General features: G+C 44.7%; 1 protein-coding gene and 1 long non-coding RNA gene across 2 annotated transcripts; both read left to right on the forward strand.

Annotated features, from left to right (window-relative positions):
• Window positions 1-399: 399 nt before the first annotated feature.
• On the forward strand, window positions 400-24,122 carry LOC124117172 (C-type mannose receptor 2-like). Its single transcript, XM_046478927.2, has 9 exons — window positions 400-556; window positions 1,841-1,973; window positions 2,563-2,702; window positions 4,069-4,245; window positions 5,451-5,507; window positions 5,995-6,264; window positions 7,864-8,031; window positions 13,122-13,256; window positions 23,466-24,122. Exons 1-9 carry the CDS (start codon window positions 511-513, stop codon window positions 23,564-23,566), a joined length of 1,227 nt encoding a protein of 408 aa, XP_046334883.1. The 5' UTR covers window positions 400-510; the 3' UTR covers window positions 23,567-24,122.
• LOC124117173 lies at window positions 17,243-20,640 on the forward strand. Its single transcript, XR_006858235.2, has 5 exons — window positions 17,243-17,586; window positions 19,385-19,447; window positions 19,878-19,996; window positions 20,132-20,177; window positions 20,475-20,640. It is a non-coding gene; the product is annotated as an uncharacterized LOC124117173 (long non-coding RNA).
• Window positions 24,123-24,522: the final 400 nt, after the last annotated feature.

The raw sequence follows: 24,522 nt of genomic DNA on the forward strand, positions 1-24,522 counted from the left end.
GGACTGGTCGGCTCGGAGTCAGTATACTGGGTCTGAGTGGGGTGTTCATGGTAAACTGCGGCATGGTATCTCAGTGTGCTAGCACTATAAATCGGCATCAGATCAGTCCGGACTAGTACAAGCAGCCACACACATACACGTGCATGCACGTCTCTATATAAGTGCAATAATGTTGGACGCGACGTTAAACCCCATTTCACCTCACCTCACCTCACGAGACAATCATTGAGGTCACGAGATATTATTCCAGACATCATACGACTTTCGCCGAAGATTTAACATCTTATCGTCTGATATGTTTAATTTTATCTTAACATGTCCCTTCCTTAGAATACCTCTTCTGCTGAGGGTAAGTCGTGTCGTTTGGGTCAGGACGACATCTAGTAAATAGGTCTTTCCCGAGTAGCTACGTCTCTATGCACACAGACTGGGCCTGTCGCCACTGTCGTCAAATCACCTCTTTAGCAGGACGTGTTTGTTGTGAGGAATTAGTATGTCAGCGCAATAAAAATGAATTTCGGGAGCTTTGTAGGAGTTCTGCTGTATCTTATAACAGGTAAGATGCTTCTTCGATCGATGTACGCAATCGGGATCCGATGACATGCATTAACATGGCCACCCAGTCTGACCACCCGATCCCGATAGTTGCCTCTTATGACAAGCACAGACCGATGAAGGTCAGTTGTAACCCGGATCTTCAAGGGGGAATGTTGGATGTAGAAATGAATGTGATATATCCCGTTATCAGAGAATGTAGAGAGCCATGTAGACCAGGCAGTGTCCAATGTAGTTTGCCGTGTATTGTGCCATCTTGAGAACAAGTGGTGATCCATGTAGAATACCATGTAGTGTTCCATGTAGAATACCATGTAGTGTTCCATGTAGTGTTCCATGTATAATATCATGTAGTGTTCCATGTAGAATACCATGTAGTGTTCCATGTAGAATATCATGTAATGTTCCATGTAGTGTTCCATGTAGAATATCATGTAGTGTTCCATGTAGAATACCATGTAGTGTTCCGTGTATAATATCATGCAGTGTTCTGTGTAGTGTTCCAAGTAGAATTCCATGTAGTGTTCCGTGTAGAATATCATGTAGTGTTCCGTGTAGTGTTCCAAGTAGAATTCCATGTAGTGTTCCGTGTAGAATATCATGTTGTGTCCCATGTTGTGTTCCATGAAGTGTTCCATGTTGTATTCCATGTTGTGTTCCATGTAGTGTTCCGTGTAGAACACCGTGTAGTGTTCCATGCAGTGTTCCATGTAGAATACTATGTAGTGTTCCGTGTAGAATATCATGTAGTGTCCCATGTTGTGTTCCATGAAGTGTTCCATGTTGTGTTCCATGTTGTGTTCCATGTAGTGTTCCATGTAGAACACCGTGTAGTGTTCCATGCAGTGTTCCATGTAGAATACTTTGTAGTGTTCTGTGTAGAATATCATGTAGTGTTCCATGTAGTATTCCATGTAGAATACCTTATAGAATATCATGTAGCATTCCATGTAGAATACCATGTAGTGTTCCATGTAGTATTCCATGTAGAATATCATGTAGTATTCCATGTAGAATACCATGTAGTGTTCCATGTAGTAGTATTCCATGTAGAATACCATGTAGTGTTCCGGGTAGAATTCCATGTAATGTTCCGCGGACTGTGACATCTGGAAAGCTCGTAGTGTATCATATAGTGTGTCACCTGGTGTGTTGTGTAGCGTGCCATCTGGAGAGCATTATGTGGCATCGCATCTTACACTCTAACCCGTTGTCTGCCCAATGATCTATCACAATCTGCATGTCAACGTGGTATAATCTGTAACATGTAGTTGCACTCATTCAGCATGCACAACACAGACAAGTCACTGTCCGACGCCCGCAGCAGGAAGCTCCCTGGTGAAGGTGTTCAACAAACGGTGTCTTGAGTTCGTCCTGGGCAAGACAGCAACGTGGACATCTGCAGAGCGAGACTGTATGTACGTATTTCTTTGTTGAAACACTTATTGTACCTTATATTATAACTAAAATAAAAAGCGTTGCAATGTCAGTTCTAAATTTTTGGATTTATTTGTTAACGAATACTGAGGGACAGTAAAATCATTTACCTCCTTATCAGCGGTAGAAACTAACAAATTTAGTCCACGAGTCTTTTTCATGATGAAATATAGCAAAGCCCTTAGAAATGGCTAATTTCTACTTGCCCTTATGATGTAGTGGGCTACATGACTAGTGCAAATTTCTAACGTTGCTTATCATGACTGAGTCTGCAAAATGTCAAGTTCGCTGACAATGTCCACTGATATTCTACTTCGGTGTCCAGGAAGCTGTACTTGTTATATTCATACGTATATATAAGACTAACGAAAGTTAACAGTTAACAAATCAACAGTTAAAGCCCCATTAAAAAAGGGCGCCCGTGAGCGTGTTTAGGCGGCAGCCTGTTTACTGTATGGCCACAAGTATCCTCATTTCCCACATTCTCAGCTGAGTCTTCTTTGTGGTGAAGGACAGAGGCGAGGTTTGACGATTGACGTGGTGGTATACAACATTCCCTTCTCTCCACAGACAAAGAGGAGGCCACCTGGTGGAAGTGGCGAGTGACTCCATGCAGCAGTACCTGGAGTCGGTGTTGCAGACAAGATACGTGGGGACAGGAGTGTGGATCGGCCTGACCGCACCCACCAACACGTGGATCTGGACAAGTGGTAGGGTGGGGCAGGGTGGATCTGGACAAGTGGTAGGGTGGGGCAGGGTGGATCTGGACAAGAGGTAGGATGGGACAGGGTGGACCTGGACAAGTGGTAGGGTTGGGCAGGGTGGATCTGGACAAGTGTTAGGGTGGGCCAGGGTGGATCTGGACAAGAGGTAGGGTGGGGAAGGGTGGATCGTGACAAGTGTTAGGGTGGGGCAGGGTGGATCTGGACAAGTGGTAGGGTGGGGCAGGGTGGACCTAGACAAGTGGTAGGGTGGGGCAGGGTGGATCTGGACAAGTGTAGGGTGGGCCAGGGTTGATTTGGACAAGGGGGAAGGTGGGGCAGGGTGGATTTGGACAAGGGGGTGGGTGGGGCAGGGTGGATCTGGACAAGTGGTAGGGTGGGCGAGGGTGGATCTGGACAAGTGGTAGGGTGGGGCAGGGTGGATCTGGACAAGTGGTTCACTGGGTAGGGTGGATCTGGACAAATGGTTAGCTGTGACAGGGTGGATCAGGACAAGTGGTTAGCTGGGCAGGGTGGAACTGGACAAGTGGTTAGCTGGGGCAGGGTGGATCTGGACAAGTGGTTAGCTGGGCAGGGTGGATCTGGACAAGTGGATAGCTTGGGCAGGGTGGATCTGGACAAGTGGTTAGCTGGGGCAGGGGGGATCTGGACAAGTGGTTAGCTGGGGCAGGGTGGATCTGGACAAGTGGTTAGTTGGGCAGGGTGGATCTGGACAAGTGGTTAGCTGGGGCAGGGGGGATCTGGACAAGTGGTTAGCCTGGGCAGGGTGGATCTGGACAAGTGGTTAGCTGGGCAGGGTGGATCTGGACAAGTGGTTAGCTGGGGCAGGGGGTATCTGGACAAGTGTTTAGCTGGGGCAGGGTGGATCTGGACAAGTGGTTAGCTGGGGCAGGGGGGATCTGGACAAGTGGTTAGCTGGGGCAGGGTGGATCTGGACAAGTGGTTAGTTGGGCAGGGTGGATCTGGACAAGTGGTTAGCTGGGCAGGGTGGATGTGGACAAGAGGTTAGCTGGGCAGGGTGAATCTGGACAAGTGTTTAGCTTGGGCAGGGTGGATCTGGACAAGTGGTTAGCTGGGCAGGGTGGATCTGGACAAGTGGTAAGCTGGGGCACGGTGGATCTTGACATGTGGTAGGTTATGGCAGGGGTAATTCCAGACACTTTGAGGGCTTGGGTAATTGAAGAGTGGTCATCTTCCCCATGCAAGAGCCACTAGCCCACTTTCCTCTGCTGAATATGATTTGACTATCGCAAGGTCGACCTGACGTAACTGTTCACGAATTGGGGCGCGTTAGACGACTGACCCGTGACCCAAAAATTCATATATTTGTTATCAACTAATTTATTCCCTGTAGGCTCTGTCGACCTGTACAGGAACTGGGCCTCGGGTTCTCCATCCAGCAATACATTTGACGGTCGTAAACATTGTGTGTACATGGCGACGGGGACGTGGACGTGGCATAACGCTGCATGCTCCTCATACGGCTTCCTCATCCCAAGATACGTCAGACTCAACTACATATGTGAATTTCGTAAGTACATTGTGTTGTTGTCGTAGTGCTATTCGTAGCCGAAGTAGAGGGAGAAAGAGAGAGCGAGAGAGGTTATGCTATTGAAGCGTCCTAATTTGTGTGTGTGTGTGTGTGTGTGTGTGTGTGTGTGTGTGTGTGTGTGTGTGTGTGTGTGTGTTTTGCTGTTTTTACTAGTCCGGACTGATGCCAATTTATAGTGTCAATCTTATTGCATACCAATATCTTTTAAATGTATGGTAAAGACACGTCTTTTTATTGGAGTATATATCAATTGAGGACAAAACAGAGTTATCGCCCTTCTACCACCAAGCCGCGTCTTGTCGTTCCTCGGAAGTGTGGCTGTACAGTTGGCAATAATGATGACAGTAACAATGCGCAAGCAAGTGATCCATATATATAACATCCTGTCTGCACGAGTAGCAGGTGCACTCAGGGAACACTCGGGGCAGTTAATAATGTACTAAACGCCAAGATAATGTGGATTAATGTTAGACTTGAATAGCGTCCATTTGATCATGAGAAAATGTCAACACAGAGGACCAAAACCAACCAATAAGACGCAACCAAAACGATCAACACATTCATTTCATACATTCGGAACACACCACGGACGAGGAAAACAATATACATCCGATTTTGTACTCTAACAAGTTTTGTTTACATTTAATTCATGTCAGAATCAGAGACGAATTTTAGTATTGGATTATGTATTGTATATGGAATCGGATGGTCGGATAATCGAGGCTGGTTATTTTCTGGCGTTTGCATTTCATATTATATTATGTAACTAGTTGTCTAGGCTTATTCAGGTGCACGGATGGCCCAGTCGCCTGAGGCACCTCGATTCGCTGTGCAGAGTTGCGTCCCTTGGGCGCGCCAGAAAACTATGATCGTGAGTTCGTATTCCGGTCCGCCCTTATTATGTTTCTAGGTTTGTCAGCACCATACCCGTGCTCGTGGGTTTCACCAAAGTGGTAAACGTCTGATATCTGCATCACTTCGGGGATTTCCTCACACTTTAGGCTGACAAGCCGTGATATAAGTGGAAAAGTGTTAAAAGCGGTGTTGAACCAAACTCAGTCTGTCTAGGGTTATGCATATTTCCAACCCATTGTATATATTGTTGCTAGTGTTCTAGGCTTAAGAATATATATGGTTCTGGGACTATGAATGTTGTCAAGTCTTTTTTTACAATCTATTTCTAGAGAGCCTGTCTTCGACAACGACCGAACTCACAACTCGACCCCAATCCACCACGTTAGGTATGTCATCTTCAACAAGGACGTCGACGCCCCTGGTAATCTAGTAAACTATCCCCATGTCCGGCTTGGATCCATGGTGGCTTAGAACCAACTCAGATCAGTCAACTTCATGGGTCATATTCTACTCCGACCTCTAACTTGAAGGGGGGCACGGGTGGCCCAGTCGTCTAAAGCGCCGCGATTCGCTGTGCAGAGTTGCGTCCCTTGGACACGCCAGAAACCTATGATTGTGGGTTCGAATCCCGGTTCGCCCCGATTATGTTTCTAGGTTTGTCAGCACCATACCCGTGCTCGTGGGTTTCACCTAAGTGGTAAACGTCTGAGACCTGCATCACTTCGGGCTTTCCTCCCACATTAAGCTGACACGCCGTGATATAACTGGAATACTGTTAAAAGCGGCGTTAAACCCAACTCACTCACTCACTCTAACTTGAAACGTAGGCGCCATCAGCAACATCGTGTTGATCTCTCCATCTCAATGTTGCAGTTACCACCTGCCCCTACACCATCACCAGTCCCGCACACGACACATTCAGCTTCCGTTCCCATACCTATCAGATCTCGACGCAAATAGCGCATGCCGTTGACGCTCAGAAAGCATGTGGTACAAGGGGAGGTAACTTGGTGGCCATACCCGACTGGACCACATTGGTGTGTGTGCACGAAGGACTGGTCAAGAACCTTAAGTTTAATGGAGCGGAAGTGTGGATCGGTCTGTCCGACGCGGAGAGGGAGGGGCAATGGAAATGGGACAATGGTGAGACCATCCTCTTGATTCCAGGGTGTACTTCTTCCCACATTTATCAGTGACGGTTACACGGGACAATGGGGTAGCCTTGTTGTTAAAGTGTTCGATCTTTCTGATGTCCCCTGCCGTGAATATTGCTACCAGCGGCATAAATTCATATTCAATCACCGCTACCAGAAGGATAGTTACTCTGGATAGTTACTCTGGATAGTTACTCTGGATAGTCACTTCCGGCTTGTCAAACGGACAAATCGCACGTTGCGTAGTTTGATTCAAGGAAATGTAATTATTTGCCATATTGTACCTTACATTGTGAGATGAATATATTGAGAACATATTTAAAACGGAGGGAATAAACCTCAGCTTCCGAAATAAATGAATACTAGTTTAAGTGTTACGTTAAAATCACCATGGAGCTGGTCAGTATTGAAGGAGATATGTGGAACAGTTACATGATACAGTCCATACGTCACTCATGGTCGTTGTCTGACGTATTAATGCGCCACTCCGATTATAAGAATGGAAAATGTGCATCTTTTCGATGCTAAAATGGTTATATTTCAGCGGGTGTTTGAAACAGATTTACTGCACTCCTGCCTGTCAAATAATTTTGTCTTACAACCACATGTATTTGATTCAAGACGCTTCTAAGGAGCTCGTTAGATGCGTTTAGAAACAACGCATTGAAAGATGAATGGTATTGACAGACACGCTTGTAGTTACCGTTGTTCTATTTTAGTCCGTTTTATCACGTTCCAGATCATACAACCATTATATATATATATATATATTATATATATATAAGCCTTTATATATATATATATATATATATATATATATTCAAATACTTCCTGTTTCCTGGTCAATACGATCGTGTTTATAAATATTCCGCAGAACTTCTGCAAACAGTGAGAGAATGAATGAGTTGCTTTTAGCTTTATTCCAGCCATATTACGACCGCGGACGCGTAAAAAGAGCGTTACGCATAGTACTCACATAAGGAACCGAGCGGTATGACGATCAAGGACTTTAACCACTGGGCTACCCTACCGTGAATGTTGATCAGTGTGATATTGTGCCTTGTAAATTGGCTGTGTAAGTTCATAAATGTGTGGTTGGGTGATTGCATGGGGTCAGGAGGGTTTGTTGTTTAACGCAGCACTCAGCAATCTTCAAGCTATATGACAGCGGTCTGTAAATAATCGAGTCTAGACCAGACAAATATTACCAGACAGTTATTGATATCATGAGCATCGATCTACGCAATTGATACGATGATATTAATCCACTATCCACCAAGTCAGCGAGCCTGACCACCCGATCCCGTTAGTCGCTTCTTACAAGCTGAAGAGGGTTGCTGAAGACATGTTCTAAACCCGGATCTTTCCTGGATCATTTACGAGGGTGGATGGGTGGATAAGTATGTGAGTGTGTGAGTATGTTTAGGCTTAACAGTAGAGTGATCATGAGTGGAATAGGGTAGGTGGGGATGTGAGAGGATGGGTTAGGAGGGGGACAGGGAGCGGGTACGTGTACAGTCTCCCAGACAATTTATATTGAGAACGTGTTGTTTAGAAGCTATTCTGCCATTTTAGTGTATGATTACAGGAGCAATGTACTCGTACCATCATTGGGCGAACGGAGAGCCCGGGTCGCTGCTAGGGACGAACGAGGACTGTGTCCTCATGGAGACATACTCAGGCTTGTGGAAAGACACCAGTTGCAATGGGGGACTCCTGTTTGCCACCGGCCGTTTTCACTACTTGTGTCAGTACGGTAAGTGTCTGATGGGACCGCTTCCCCTTCGTGTGTCGGTACAGTAAGTGTCTGATAGGGCCGCTTCCCCTTCCTGTGTCAGTACAGTAAGTGTCTGAAAGAACCGCTTCCCCAATGTGTGTCAGAACAGTAAGTGTCTGATGGAACCGCCTCCCAAATGTGTGTCAGAACAGTAAGTGTATGATAGGGCCGCTTCCCGTTCCTGTGTCAGTACAGTAAGTGTCTGAAAGAACCGCTTCCCCAATGTGTGTCAGAACAGTAAGTGTCTGATGGAACCGCCTCCCAAATGTGTGTCAGAACAGTAAGTGTATGATAGGGCCGCTTCCCGTTCCTGTGTCAGTACGGTAAGTGTCTGAAAGAACCGCTTCCCCAATGTGTGTCAGAACAGTAAGTGTCTGATAGAACCGCTTCCCGTTCCTGTGTCAGTACAGTAAGTGCCTGAAAGAACCGCTTCCCCAATGTGTGTCAGAACAGTAAGTGTCTGATAGAGCTGCTTCCCCTTCCTGTGTCAGTACAGTAACTGCAACTGTAGTCTGATAGAGCCGCTTTCCCTTCCTGTGTCAGTACAGTGTCTGCTAGAGCCGCTTCCCCTTCCTGTGTCAGTACAGTAACTGCAACTGTAGTCTGATAGAGCCGCTTTCCCTTCCTGTGTCAGTACAGTGTCTGATAGAGCTGCTTCCCATATGTGTGTCAGTACAGTAACTGCAACTGTAGTCTGATACAGCCGCTTCCCCTTCCATTGTCAGTACAGTGTCTGATAGAGCTGCTTCCCCTTCCTTTGTCAGTACAGTGTCTGATACAGCCGCTTCCCCTTCCTGTGTCAGTACAGTGTCTGATAGAGCCGCTTCCCCTATGTGTGTCAGTACAGTAACTGCAACTGTAGTCTGATAGAGCTGCTTCCCCTTCCTGTGTCAGTACAGTAACTGCAACTGTAGTCTGATACAGCCGCTTTCCCTTCCATTGTCAGTACAGTGTCTGATAGAGCCGCTTCCCCCTTCCTGTGTCAGTACAGTGTCTGATAGAGCTGCTTCCCCTTCCTGTGTCAGTACAGTAACTGCAACTGTAGTCTGATAGAGCCGCTTTCCCTTCCTGTGTCAGTACAGTGTCTGATAGAGCCGCTTCCCTTTCCTGTGTCAGTACAGTAACTGCAACTGTAGTCTGATAGAGCCGCTTTCCCTTCCTGTGTCAGTACAGTGTCTGATAGAGCTGCTTCCCATATGTGTGTCAGTACAGTAACTGCAACTGTAGTCTGATACAGCCGCTTCCCCTTCCATTGTCAGTACAGTGTCTGATAGAGCTGCTTCCCCTTCCTGTGTCAGTACAGTGTCTGATAGAGCTGCTTCCCCTTCCTGTCTCAGTACAGTGTCTGATAGAGCTGCTTCCCCTTCCTGTGTCAGTACAGTAACTGCAACTGTAGTCTGATAGAGCCGCTTCCCCTTCCTGTGTCGGTACAGTGTCTGATACAGCTGCTTCCCCTTCCTGTGTCAGTACAGTGTCTGATACAGCCGCTTCCCCTTCCTGTGTCAGTACAGTGTCTGATAGAGCTGCTTCCCCAATGTGTGTCAGTACAGTAACTGCAACTGTAGTCTGATAGAGCTGCTTCCCCTTCCTGTGTCAGTACAGTGTCTGATAGAGCTGCTTCCCCCATGTGTGTCAGTACAGTAACTGCAACTGTAGTCTGATAGAGCTGCTTCCCCTTCCTGTGTCAGTACAGTGTCTGATAGAGCTGCTTCCCCCATGTGTGTCAGTACAGTAACTGCAACTGTAGTCTGATAGAGCCGCTTCCCCTTCCTGTGTCAGTACAGTGTCTGATAGAGCTGCTTCCCCCATGTGTGTCAGTACAGTAACTGCAACTGTAGTCTGATAGAGCTGCTTCACCTACCTGTGTCAGTACAGCGTCTGACAGAGCCGCTTCCCCTCATGTTTGTCAGTACAGTAACTGCAACTGTAGTCTGATAGAGCCGCTTCCCCTTCCATTGTCAGTACAGTGTCTGATAGAGCTGCTTCCCCTTCCTGTGTCAGTACAGTGTCTGATAGAGCCGCTTCCCCTATGTGTGTCAGTACAGTAACTGCAACTGTAGTCTGATAGAGCCGCTTCCCCTTCCATTGTCAGTACAGTGTCTGATAGAGCTGCTTCCCCTTCCTGTGTCAGTACAGTGTCTGATAGAGCTGCTTCCCCTTCCTGTGTCAGTACAGTGTCTGATAGAGCTGCTTCCCCTTCCTGTGTCAGTACAGTGTCTGATAGAGCTGCTTCCCCTTCCTGTCTCAGTACAGTGTCTGATAGAGCTGCTTCCCCTTCCTGTGTCAGTACAGTAACTGCAACTGTAGTCTGATAGAGCCGCTTCCCCTTCCTGTGTCGGTACAGTGTCTGATACAGCTGCTTCCCCTTCCTGTGTCAGTACAGTGTCTGATACAGCCGCTTCCCCTTCCTGTGTCAGTACAGTGTCTGATAGAGCTGCTTCCCCAATGTGTGTCAGTACAGTAACTGCAACTGTAGTCTGATAGAGCTGCTTCCCCTTCCTGTGTCAGTACAGTGTCTGATAGAGCTGCTTCCCCCATGTGTGTCAGTACAGTAACTGCAACTGTAGTCTGATAGAGCTGCTTCCCCTTCCTGTGTCAGTACAGTGTCTGATAGAGCTGCTTCCCCCATGTGTGTCAGTACAGTAACTGCAACTGTAGTCTGATAGAGCCGCTTCCCCTTCCTGTGTCAGTACAGTGTCTGATAGAGCTGCTTCCCCCATGTGTGTCAGTACAGTAACTGCAACTGTAGTCTGATAGAGCTGCTTCACCTACCTGTGTCAGTACAGCGTCTGACAGAGCCGCTTCCCCTCATGTTTGTCAGTACAGTAACTGCAACTGTAGTCTGATAGAGCCGCTTCCCCTTCCATTGTCAGTACAGTGTCTGATAGAGCTGCTTCCCCTTCCTGTGTCAGTACAGTGTCTGATAGAGCTGCTTCCCCTTCCTGTGTCAGTACAGTGTCTGATAGAGCTGCTTCCCCTTCCTGTCTCAGTACAGTGTCTGATAGAGCTGCTTCCCCTTCCTGTGTCAGTACAGTAACTGCAACTGTAGTCTGATAGAGCCGCTTCCCCTTCCTGTGTCAGTACAGTGTCTGATACAGCCGCTTCCCCTTCCTGTGTCAGTACAGTGTCTGATAGAGCTGCTTCCCCAATGTGTGTCAGTACAGTAACTGCAACTGTAGTCTGATAGAGCTGCTTCCCCTTCCTGTGTCAGTACAGTGTCTGATAGAGCTGCTTCCCCCATGTGTGTCAGTACAGTAACTGCAACTGTAGTCTGATAGAGCTGCTTCCCCTTCCTGTGTCAGTACAGTGTCTGATAGAGCTGCTTCCCCCATGTGTGTCAGTACAGTAACTGCAACTGTAGTCTGATAGAGCCGCTTCCCCTTCCTGTGTCAGTACAGTGTCTGATAGAGCTGCTTCCCCCATGTGTGTCAGTACAGTAACTGCAACTGTAGTCTGATAGAGCTGCTTCACCTACCTGTGTCAGTACAGCGTCTGACAGAGCCGCTTCCCCTCATGTTTGTCAGTACAGTAACTGCAACTGTAGTCTGATAGAGCCGCTTCCCCTTCCTGTGTCAGTACAGTGTCTGATAGAGCTGCTTCCCCTCATGTGTGTCAGTACAGTAACTGCAACTGTAGTCTGATAGAACCGCATCCCTAAGATGTAAATGGAGTAATTGTTTATTATTAAGATACGAAATCTGTAAGGCCTCTTCAGTATAGAGGAAAGTTCTTCCGTCCGTCTTCCGTCAGTAGTCCTGGAAACATTAATTGTGTCTTTAATTTCCTCCTGAATTCTACACCAAGACAGGGGTACCTTCAGCTCATAAAGCGTGTACAATGTACGCCAAATCACCCCTGTATCAAAGTTGTCAATGTTTTGAGACGAGCTTTACCTTCTTTGTTATACATATCATACCATAGACTGTTTGGTTTGAAAGCCCAAGAGCATATATCAATAAATTTTCCTCTGTCTCTAAAGAACTTGTATACATTTCCATACTGCAGACTCCATGTCGTGTACAATGTACATAGTGGACACGGGTGGCCCAGTCGTCTAAGGCGCCGCGATTCGCTGTGCTAAGTTGCGTCCCTTTGGCACACCAGAAACCTATGATTGTGGGTTCGAATCCCGGTTCGCCCCGATTATGTTTCTAGGTTTGTCAGCACCATACCCGTGCTCGTGGGTTTCACTGCAGTGGTAAACGTCTAAGACCTGCATCACTTCGGGCTTTTCTCCTACATTAAGCTGACACGCCGTCGTATAACTGAATACTGTTAAAAGCGTCGTTAAACCCAACTCAGTGTACATGCATCATGAGACACTGTTGACAAAACAAATTCAGCGTCGTTTTGATATTTTCTAACATTCTCCAATTGACTTGTTTTTGGTGGTTTAGATGTTTTATGAAGACAGCATTATAATTTCTTTTTTATTACGGATTCGTGTGCGCTTATGAGACTTCCCTCTTTGGACTTATAATCCATCTGAATTTGCTGCTTTCGTTCGAAGTTTTCGCCTGTCGATAGGACTCCTTGGGGCTGAAATTGTTCAAACCACAGGTTTGTAGATCGGTACCTGTGAAACATTCTTTCTTTCTTGAACGGACTAAAGGCATTTTTCTAGCATTTCGGACACGCCGCGATATAACTGGAATATTGTTAGAAGCGGCGTTAAACCCAAATCACTCACTCACGCAAACACAGTATACTGACACTCTGTGAATGAGTGAAAGAGAGAGAGAGTGTGTGTGTGTGTGAGAGAGAGAGAGAGAGAGAGAGAGTGCGTGCGTGCATGCGTGCGTGTGTGCGATGTTTGTGTGAGAGAGAGAGAGAGTGTGTGTGTGTGCGTGCGGTGCGGTGCGGTGCGTGCGTGCGTGTGTGCGGTGTGTGTGTGACACCGAGTCGAACTGTCCTTGTTTTATCCCCTTAATACTGAGCATGGTAACAACATTCACCACATCACATCGCTACCATGGACATGTATTGACAATAGGAAGGATACGGGAACTCGTATGTCGATCGTGTGACGTTTAATAAAAGACTGATAATTTCTATTTGATCTGTTTTAGATCACGTTACGTCGTCTACTATAAGAACCACCAAGTCGACGACACCATCGACTAATGCGTCTACCAGTGCTTCAACTACTGCTATCACTACAACTACAACCACTGCAACGACAACCCCAACGCCTACACCTTCAGGTTGGCTAGTACAGTAACTCTCATCCTGCAGTTTAAGAAAAAACCTTCATTAACCGTACACTGTACAAAAAAGAGTCGGTTTGTGCTTTTTTTAATCTGCCGTAAATACGGTAAGCGTAAAAAAAATTGGAGTTAAATAATAAGTCGATCCTTATGCAGCACAGGTATTTCCGTGTCTCAATCAGTGTTGGTATATTCAACTCACAGTTCGAATACAGCTGATGGGCCCTACCCCTCCCCTTGAACTGTCTGACTACAGCTGATGGCCCCTACCCCTCCCCTTGAACTGTCTGACTACAGCTGATGGGCCCTACCCCTCCCCTTGAACTGTCTGACTACAGCTGTGGGCCCTACCCCTCCCCTTGAACTGTCTGACTACAGCTGATGGGCCCTATCCCTCCCCTTGAACTGTCTGACTACAACTGTGGGACCTACTCCTACCCTTGAACTGTCTGACTACAGCTGTGGGCCCTACCCCTCCCCTTGAACTGTCTGACTACAGCTGATGGGCCCTATCCCTCCCCTTGAACTGTCTGACTACAACTGTGGGACCTACCCCTCCCCTTGAACTGTCTGACTACAGCTGATGGGCCCTATCCCTCCCCTTGAACTGTCTGACTACAACTGTGGGACCTACTCCTCCCCTTGAACTGTCTGACTACAGCTGTGGGCCCTACCCCTCCCCTTGAACTGTCTGACTACATCTGTGGATCCTACTCTTAACCTTAAACTGTCTGACTACAGCTGATGGGCTATACCCCTCCCCTTGAACTGTCGGACTACAGCTGTGGGACCTACTCCTCCCCTTGAACTGTCTGACTACAACTGTGGGACCTACTCCTCCCCTTGAACTGTCTGACTACAGCTGTGGGCCCTACCCCTCCCCTTGAACTGTCTGACTACGGCTGATGGGCCCTATCCCTCCCCTTGAACTGTCTGACTACAACTGTGGGACCTACCCCTCCCCTTGAACTGTCTGACTACAGCTGATGGGCCCTACCCCTCCCCTTGAACTGTCTGACTACAGCTGTGGGCCCTATCCCACCCCTTGAACTATCTGACTACAGCTGTGGATCCTACTCTTAACCTTGAACTGTCTGACTACAGCTGATGGGCCCTACCCCTCCCCTTGAACTGTCTGACTACAGCTGTGGGACCTACTCCTCCCCTTGAGCTGTCTGACTACAACTGTGGGCCTTACCCCTCCCCTTGAACTGTCTGACTACATCTGTGGATCCTACTCTAAACCTTGAACTGTCTGACTACAGCTGTGGGCCCTATCCCTCCCCTTGAACTGTCTGACTACAGCTGTGGATCCTACTCTTAACCTTGAACTGTCTGACTACAGCTGATGGGCCCTACCCTTCCCCTTGAACTGTCTGACTACAGCTGTGGATCCTACTCTTAACCTTGAACTGTCTGACTACAGCTGTGGGCCGTACCCCTCCCCTTGAACTGTCTGACTACATCTGTGGATCCTACTCTAAACCTTGAACTGTCTGACTACAGCTGTGGGCCCTATCCCTCCCCTTGAACTGTCTGACTACAGCTGTGGATCCTACTCTTAACCTTGAACTGTCTGACTACAGCTGATGGGCCCTACCCCTCCCCTTGAACTGTCTGACTACAGCTGTGGGCCCTACCCCTCCCCTTGAACTGTCTGACTACATCTGTGGATCCTACTCTTAACCTTGAACTGTCTGACTACAGCTGTGGGCCCTATCCCTCCCCTTGAACTGTCTGACTACAGCTGTGGATCCTACTCTTAACCTTGAACTGTCTGACTACAGCTGATGGGCCCTACCCCTCCCCTTGAACTGTCTGACTACAGATGTGGGACCGACTCCTCCCCTTGAACTGTCTGACTACAGCTGTGGACCCTACCCCTCCCCTTGAACTGTCTGACTACATCTGTGGATCCTACTCTAAACCTTGAACTGTCTGACTACAGCTGTGGGCCCTATCCCTCCCCTTGAACTGTCTGACTACAGCTGTGGATCCTACTCTTAACCTTGAACTGTCTGACTACAGCTGATGGGCCCTACCCCTCCCCTTGAACTGTCTGACTACAGCTGTGGATCCTACTCTTAACCTTGAACTGTCTGACTACAGCTGTGGGCCCTACCCCTCCCCTTGAACTGTCTGACTACATCTGTGGATCCTACTCTAAACCTTGAACTGTCTGACTACAGCTGTGGGCCCTATCCCTCCCCTTGAACTGTCTGACTACAGCTGTGGGCCCTACCCCTCCCCTTGAACTGTCTGACTACATCTGTGGATCCTACTCTTAACCTTGAACTGTCTGACTACAGCTGTGGGCCCTATCCCTCCCCTTGAACTGTCTGACTACAGCTGTGGATCCTACTCTTAACCTTGAACTGTCTGACTACAGATGTGGGACCGACTCCTCCCCTTGAACTGTCTGACTACAGCTGTGGACCCTACCCCTCCCCTTGAACTGTCTGACTACAGCTGTGGACCCTACCCCTCCACTTGAACTGTCTGACTACAGCTGATGGGCCCTACCCCTCCCCTTGAACTGTCTGACTACAGGTGTGGGACCTACTCCTCCCCTTGAACTGTCTGACTACAGCTGATGGGCCCTACCCCTCCCCTTGAACTGTCTGACTACAGCTGATGGGCCCTACTCCTCCCCTTGAGCTGTCTGACTACAACTGTGGGCCCTACCCCTCCCCTTGAACTGTCTGACTACATCTGTGGATCCTACTCTAAACCTTGAACTGTCTGACTACAGCTGTGGGCCCTATCCCTCCCCTTGAACTGTCTGACTACAGCTGTGGATCCTACTCTTAACCTTGAACTGTCTGACTACAGCTGATGGGCCCTACCCCTCCCCTTGAACTGTCTGACTACAGCTGTGGATCCTACTCTTAACCTTGAACTGTCTGACTACAGCTGTGGGCCCTACCCCTCCCCTTGAACTGTCTGACTACATCTGTGGATCCTACTCTAAACCTTGAACTGTCTGACTACAGCTGTGGGCCCTATCCCTCCCCTTGAACTGTCTGACTACAGCTGTGGATCCTACTCTTAACCTTGAACTGTCTGACTAAAGCTGATGGGCCGTACCCCTCCCCTTGAACTGTCTGACTACAGCTGTGGGCCCTACCCCTCCCCTTGAACTGTCTGACTACATCTGTGGATCCTACTCTTAACCTTGAACTGTCTGACTACAGCTGTGGGCCCTATCCCACCCCTTGAACTGTCTGACTACAGCTGTGGATCCTACTCTTAACCTTGAACTGTCTGACTACAGCTGTGGGCCCTACCCCTCCCCTTGAACTGTCTGACTACAGCTGATGGGCCCTACCCCTCCACTTGAACTGTCTGACTACAGCTGTGTGCCCTACCCCTCCCCTTGAACTGTCTGACTACAGCTGTGGACCCTACTCCTCCCCTTGAACTGTCTGACAATTTGACATTTATTGAAAAAATATAGAAGGAATGTATGTATCGCAGCTGAGTGTGAAATATATGTGATGTGCGTAAAAAAGCTTCTCAAAACTGACATTCGCGAAACGTGACTTTGTACACACAAACGAATTTGGCAGAAAGTTCTGTCCGACGTCTTTACGTGCATAACAACGGCATATAAACCCACCGGAAATGGACGCAAAGAGCTTATATGGTAAGTATAGATATTTACAAACCTGTTGACATTTTAATGAAAGTCTGAAATTCCATCATTGGTTTACAAATCTGAAGGTGTGAATAGTAAATAATAACCTATCGGCAAGATGGCGGAAAATCACCTACAGTGTAACTTCCCTCTTACATTCTTACTGTACCAGTTACATGATAGTTGAAATGAAATGGAAATTCAAATTGACAAATGAGAAACTATTCAAATTGGGGTAAGCGTATACGGTGTCACGGCATGCAGTCATCACTTGGTTCGAAACAACGATCACTCGATTTCGAGTTCAACTCTAATCACAGTGGAGAGCCATGACTGGCGGCAGCGATGTAGTATAGAGAGCTCCGCAAACGGGCAATCGCTGTGAGGAGTTTGTGGAAACAGCAAGCTCCACGCCGCGAAATCCCGTTCGCAGAGCTCTCTATGCAAGGAGTGTGACGAAGGTTTCACACGCTGGGAAGGAGCTTGTGGCACCAGACGACACAGTAAACTTCCACAATATATCATGGACGTTTCTAAACAAAAGAAAACTATCAGGGTAAATGCCACTGGTGACATAACCCGGCAAGAAGAAGTAAGAAAAAAATGGACAGACATGAAGGCATGTTCCATGAAGGCAGAGTCAGCCAGGTGGTTGAATGTTAGGAAAACTGGCAAATAATCTAACCGAAGGTAAACAAGAGAAATAGATTCATGTAGACTACCGACAAAGTGTTTTAACAGGTAACTGACAAGGTAATATTGAAATGAGTCTTGAAACCTAATGAATTTGTGCAACAATAGACATAATTCACGAAAAGATAATTTGTATTACCGTATTCGACATAATAAGCACCGAGGGTGTTCTCAAAATTAGAAGTATGGGGCTCTTATTAGAATATTATTTTGGTGAAAAACAACAGAGTTGAAAGATCGTAAATTTCGTGGTTTATGCCTACAGCCTGAAATGTTTATATACGACAGATATATTTTTCCAGACTTTAATTTCCCATAATTAAGATTGCAAATAGCACACACGTTATACACGAATAAATAAGTAGTGTGTACATTGATCAATCGGAAGGGGTGCTAATTTGGATTGTTCACTAGCCAATAAATTAGCAAATATCTCCGTGGGCGCTTATTAGAGAGGGGCGCTTATTACGTCGAATACGGTATACATGTTAAAAATATATAGCAACCAATTCCTTCTTTAAATATATTCCACAATTAAATATTTCCTGTGCCGATGAGGGGATCTCTGGAGGCATGGAAACACATGGTAAAGATATGACACTGCCTTCTTGTGATTCACGTTTTAAAAATATGTAATTATACCCCTGTTCACGAAGTAAATCGGGGGTTTATAGCGTTCCGTTCGTCTGTCCTGCCGTCCGTCCTTCCGTCCGAGCTTTTGTACGGCCTATAACTTTTTAACCATGCACCCTAGCTTCACCAAACTTGCTCAGACATTTACCACAATGAGTACTTGCGCCTTTTGCTAGTTTGAAGATCCTGAATTTTTTAATTTTTGCCGTTTCCATGGAAACATTAGAAACTTAACCTTTTAGGGTGGGTGTTTTGTACGGCCTATATCTTTTTAACTATGCACCCTAGCTTCACCAAACTTGCTACACACATTTATCACAATGAGTACTTGTGCCCTTTGCTAGTTTGAAGATTCTGAATTTTTTTTATTTTTGCCGTTTCCATGGAAACATGGTGAAACGTACATTTTGGGTAGAGTTTTTGTACGATCCATGTTTACAATATTATGTATCCTAGCTTCAGCAAACTTTCTACATTAACCACTATGATTGTTTTGTTATCTTGTATAAGATTCTGAAAGTTTTCTCTTTTGCTGTTTTCATGGAAACATGATGGAATTTAGAAATTTTGTGGCTGGTTTTGTATAGCTAATATATTTTCCAAAATTGTTTCCACTCATGTAGATCATCATAAGTAACTGTGCTTTGTGTCAGTTTGAATTTATAAATTCTTTACCATGTCTGTTAAGGCTAGATAGAAATTATTAATTTATTGATTTTCTCATATGATATTGTTCTATTTTTTATGTGTTTTTATATCAACAATTTTTGGTCCTTTTCATAATTCTTCTTATGTAACCCCTCAATCAAATTTTTATTCAAAGGTGTTCATGGTGATCTACTTCCTCGTAGTGAACACTGGTAACATGGGAGATGATTTGGGGGGGGGGGGGGGGGTCAATTGTCACTGGAACTCAATCTTAGTTTTTAAAACATTGAAGTTACAATCAGTTAGAAATATATAATATTTCATTAATTAACAAACTATTTATTATTTGTTGTTGACCAGCGGAGATAACGGGGGTATGTGAGCTTTGCTCACTTCTTTCTTGTTTAAACAAATCATATATTTACTTGTTGGTAAATGTATCAAATATTGACAGTATTTGTTTATAATTACACCATTGATTGAAACTTTAAAAAAATATTTTTTACTTTGACAGTGTTTAGCATGATTCCTTCAGTGGCTGACGAAGCTGAAGACAGTACACAGGGATTCATCTTTTGTAAATTATGCTTCACATTCATTGCTTTCTTTGTTTTTGAAGATGTAAATACGCTACATTTAGCCAATTTCAAAAACCTGATACATTTTATGTTAAGATGTAGCTTTGTCATGTCATATTTATTTAACAAGTTACTTTAATGCATGTTGTTATATATTGTTGAAAAACAACATATTTTCACTTACAATCAAAAGATACATATCAGTAAGATCCTGGATATTTTAATGCTGGTAATTTCTCTGTTTTGATAAAATTTGTAATTGATCTGTTGACACTCTTGATCCTTTTCCACCCCCTGCATATGGGCATTTTTCCTTACATATAAAATATATTAATAAATAAAACCATGAATACACTTAAAGGCGATGCACAATTAACCAAAACTCCAATATAAATTATTTTAATGCACTGACAAACTGATATGTTCCAGATTCTTAACAGGATGTGTTTTCCACACAACACACCACACTACAGTGACAGCTTCAAACACAGGAGAAGCTGATTGTGGAACAAGCACAGGTGTAATATAATATAATGTTAATAACAAAGGTAATGAAATGCTAAATTTCTGGGCTATATTAAACATAATCCAAGTATATCTGCCATTATTACATGTGTACAAGCTGAATATCTTTTGTGAGATGTCATTGGTTATAATTATTTTAATATTTATATACATTTCAGAAAAGGTCTCAGTGAGGGTGGATGATATGCAGATCCATCAGAATCAGTATGTATTGGACATTATGAATTTAAAATTGACATATTAATTTTTATTGACATTAATAAAATCAGTTTATTTTCTCACCAAATCTAGTTTATATTATAATAATACACATTTTATTTCCAAGAAAACCTAAAGGCAAGCCATGTTGATGAAAATCCAATGAAAGTTTGGTGTTGATTGGTTTACTATATAGCATTATGATTATCAGTATTATATCCTGATCAGAAATATTCAATAGGATGATATTACTGAACATCTAAATATCATTAATGTAACACAAACTTGTCTGTATTTTTTCAGAAGATATTCTGTGAGAGATCAAAGCATTACCAGCTCAGGGGGAGAGGAAGGTGTCACTCTTGGAGGAAATACTCTCTGAGAAGCTGGGACATCCACACACAGACTGAAACTGGAAACTCATTGTCACCTGTTGTTACCTTAATTTGATTAAAGCCTGTGACTCATGTAACTGTTTCCTTGTGATTATGATTATGATTATGATTATTATTATTTTGTTGTTGTTTATTTGCATTATTATTGGATATAGCATATATGCATTTTTTCCGCATAAATTCTAAAAAAACAATAACATGCAATATTTACAAGTGTTGTCACAAAGTGGTGCCAGTGGAGTTAAAAAAATGCCTCCTTGCAACTTATGGTATGGTAATACTGACATTATATGGTCTCTGAGTAAAAGTATCACTGTTGGTTATGTATGCAACCTCATTTAATACCTTGTGTTGATCTTGATAAGGTTTCTGCATCCCTCCATGTTATGGTTATCAGCAGAAATGCTGTCCACCTTTGGTCCAGTACATCTGGCTCAGGCAACCTCAGTAATATTATCAAAAGGTGCAAACAGGTTGAATAACTAGCATGCTATTGATTTGTGAAGACACCTAAACAGCTGTTATATGCTTACAAAATTTGTATTTATTCATGAATGAAAACATGCCAACAGCATAGGTATTAAGAATTTTAGGAATGAATGAAGAACTGAAATAATAAATTTATGGGGGTACAAATGACACCCAATCATCAATAATCATGCTCATTGGACCAATCACTTCAGCAATATCTGAATTTAAACAAACGTTCCATGAATTTGTTGTTTGTTTGTTTGTTGTAGATATCCTTGTTTTATGGACTGCCTCCGTGGTCTAGTGTTAGACCATCCACCCGGAGAGTGGAAGGTCCGGGGTTCGATCCCCGTCCGCGTCATACCAAAAGACGTTAAAAGATGGTACTTGTTTTTACCCTGTCTGGCATTCAAGATTAAGGGGCTAAAACAAGGACTGGTCGGCTTGGAGTCAGTATACTGTGTATTCATGTATAACTGCGGCATGGTATCTCAGTGTGCTGGCACCATAAATCGGCATCAGCCCGGACTAAGACAAGCAGCCACACACGCACGTGCATGCACGTCACTATATAAGTGCGACCCGTGAAGATTCCGGGGTAGAATAGGTCTTCAGCAACAGATGCTTGCCGTAAAAGGCGACCATGCTTGTAAAAGGCGACTAACGGGATCGGGTGGTCAGGCTCGCTGACTTGGTTGATACATGTCATCAATCCCAATTGCGTGGATCGATGCTCATGATATCAATCACTGGATTGTCTGGTCCAGACTCGATTATTTACAGACCGCCGTCATACAGCTGGAATATTGCTGAGTGCGGCGTTAAACAACAAACCAACCAACCAACAAACCAACCAACCAACAACCAACTATATAAGTGCAATACTCTTGGACGCGACGTTACGCCCCATTTCACCTCACCTCACCTTGTTTACTGAGGGATCTCCCATTTTGAATACTAGTATCTAGGTGTTACTAACATTTGCACAAGGTAGAGGTTGGGCACACAGACTTGGTTAGGCCGAGAGATGGCCGAGCTGACCCATCAAGGAACTGTAGTGTGGTGTACCGAGGGAAGCGATACCTGTCAGTCAGTTTTGTCAAGCTTGAGTTCCTATCCCTTAATATTCGCCCTCGCCTATTGTTTCTCCTGTTCAAAATGTCTACATCCTCAACAGTGTCGCCATGACTTTGAATGTTTTTTTGTTTGTTTGCAAGGTAAAAGTGACCCTAACCTGTCTTAGGTTATGGGGTTGTTTTCGATTGCGTGTTAAGTTAGGAGGTCTTTGTGAAACCGCACAAATATATAAGAGATGGTTTATGACGTGTTTAGGATGTCGGAGGGCAAAGAGAATTTCGGGAAACAGCATCCTGTGTGTTTTGAGTGACGCCATGCCCCGTTTGTTTGAGTGACGCCATGTTCTGTTTGTTTCAGTGATGTCAGGACCTGTACGTTAAAAATTGACAGTAACTGATGACCTCGCCCAGATGAACACTAACCAGTAGAATTACGTTTTCTGTCGAGCGGAGAGATATTCCGAACTGCTTGGGGGAATTCCTCAATGTCTACAAATGACGTCAAATAGGGCCGGTATCATCAAAGACAATTTCTGTTAGTTTGTGCACATTCACCAAAAACGAATGCCATAATTTTAGTTTTTAAATAAATAACGAATTTGAATGCTCTACTTACCAAAGAAATCGCAAAGCTCCAAACAGTCGTGTATGTGCATCGGGAAATTTAACCGCGTCGCCTCGAACGATAATCCCCGTCATCAGCATCTAGCTCTTCTTGCCCGAGTATGACTTGCGCTCGAAAATTACGAAATTCTGAGAGAACCACGGGAATGGATTCTGGGTTCAGTTTAGGTGTACCGAAATGCTGGCCCTGGAGTGCTCACCAAGGTCACAGAACGTTCATATAAATCAATTTTCAGTGTCAACCGGTTCTGGTTCCGTTGTTGGTACGCGACGCAAACTTTCCGTTTTTATCATGATGGAACTTGATTCTTCATCAGCAGTCAACAAATTCCACGTCCATCCTTAAGTTACGCCATATCCTGTTTGCTTCAGTGACGCCATATCCTGTTTTGCTTCAATGACGCCATATCCTGTTTTGTTTCAGTGACGCCATATCCTGTTTGCTTCAGTGACGCCATATCCTGTTTTGTTTCAGTGACGCCATATCCTGTTTGCTTCAGTGACGCCATATCCTGTTTGCTTCAGTGACGCCATATCCTGTTTTGTTTCAGTGACGCAATATCCTGTTTTGTTTCAGTGACGTCATATACTGTTTGCTTCAGTGACGCCATATCCTGTTTGTTTCAGTGACGCCATATCCTGTTTTGTTTCGGTGACGCTATATACTGTTTTGTTTCAGTGACACCATGTCCTATTTGTTCAGTAACGCCATGTCTCGTTTGTTTCAGTGACGCCATGCCCTATCCTTGAAGCATGTACACTGGACTGTGGCCTGTCCGGCTTCAAGAAGGATGCTTCCGGCTGTCACACCTGTGCCTGTGATGACTGAAGTATCTCACTGGTCAGGCCATATTGATAATAAATCATGTAATTTTAATGTTACATATAGAGTGGAACTCCCTCAGTCTGCAAACCCCGTTTTTCGCCTGTATTCGTCCTTCTATACACATAACGTTTCTGTATCACAATTCGTTGATACGGAAATGTTCAATCTAGACGATTTCCCTGGGAAAATATAAACGTCTGGATTATCCAGGTTTCACTGTATTGAACATCCTTTTTAGTGAAAGGACGCTGCCGTTACATAAAAAAATCAGTGAATCGGAACATTTTTTGTTTATCAATTTGAATATTTACATGCAATTCGCCGTTTAAATGTTTGAATGGATGCGTGATATAACGCACTGAACAACATGCAGTATCTAGCGTTTCGTCACCTTTGTACACTTCTTTTCTTATAAGCGCATTTTATTTCTGACAAGAAAGGGAACAGAATGGTCCTAAGGCGAGGGGACGGGCTTTTTAGACATTTCACAAAGATTATAATGTGTTCCAAAAATTAATGGGAAAATGCACTTGATGTATAAAGTAAGTGTTGATAATTAGCATCTTATCTCTGTAATAAACAACAACGATCACTTACTTGATGTGTAAAGTAAGTGTTGATAATGGAGTATCTTACATCTGTAATAAACCGCAACGGCCACTCACTTGATGTATAAAGTAAGTGTTGATAATGAAGTATCTTATATCTGTAATAAACAGCAACGGTCACTCACTTGATATATAAAGTAAGTGTTGATAATGGAGTATCTTATATCTGTAATAAACCGCAACGGTCACTCACTTGATGTATAAAGTAAGTGTTGATAATGAAGTATCTTATATCTGTAATAAACCGCAACGGTCACTCACTCGATGTATAAAGCATTGGTTGATAATGAAGTATCTTATGTCTGTAATAAACAATAACGGTCACTCACTCAATGTATAAAGTATGGGTTG

The sequence above is a fragment of the Haliotis rufescens genome, unplaced genomic scaffold (genome assembly GCF_023055435.1).
Source record: "Haliotis rufescens isolate VD_foot unplaced genomic scaffold, xgHalRufe1.0.p SCAF_13, whole genome shotgun sequence".
Classification (NCBI taxonomy): Eukaryota; Metazoa; Mollusca; class Gastropoda; order Lepetellida; family Haliotidae; genus Haliotis; species Haliotis rufescens.

Excerpts from the sequence above, each read along its gene's own strand:
- LOC124117172 (XM_046478927.2), top strand. The coding sequence starts at position 511 with ATGAATTTCGGGAGCTTTGTAGGAGTTCTGCTGTATCTTATAACAG. Across the intron at positions 4,246-5,450 it reads CAACTACATATGTGAATTTC|AGAGCCTGTCTTCGACAACG; the intron begins GTAAGTACATTG and ends ATCTATTTCTAG. Across the intron at positions 5,508-5,994 it reads ACCCCAATCCACCACGTTAG|TTACCACCTGCCCCTACACC; the intron begins GTATGTCATCTT and ends TCAATGTTGCAG.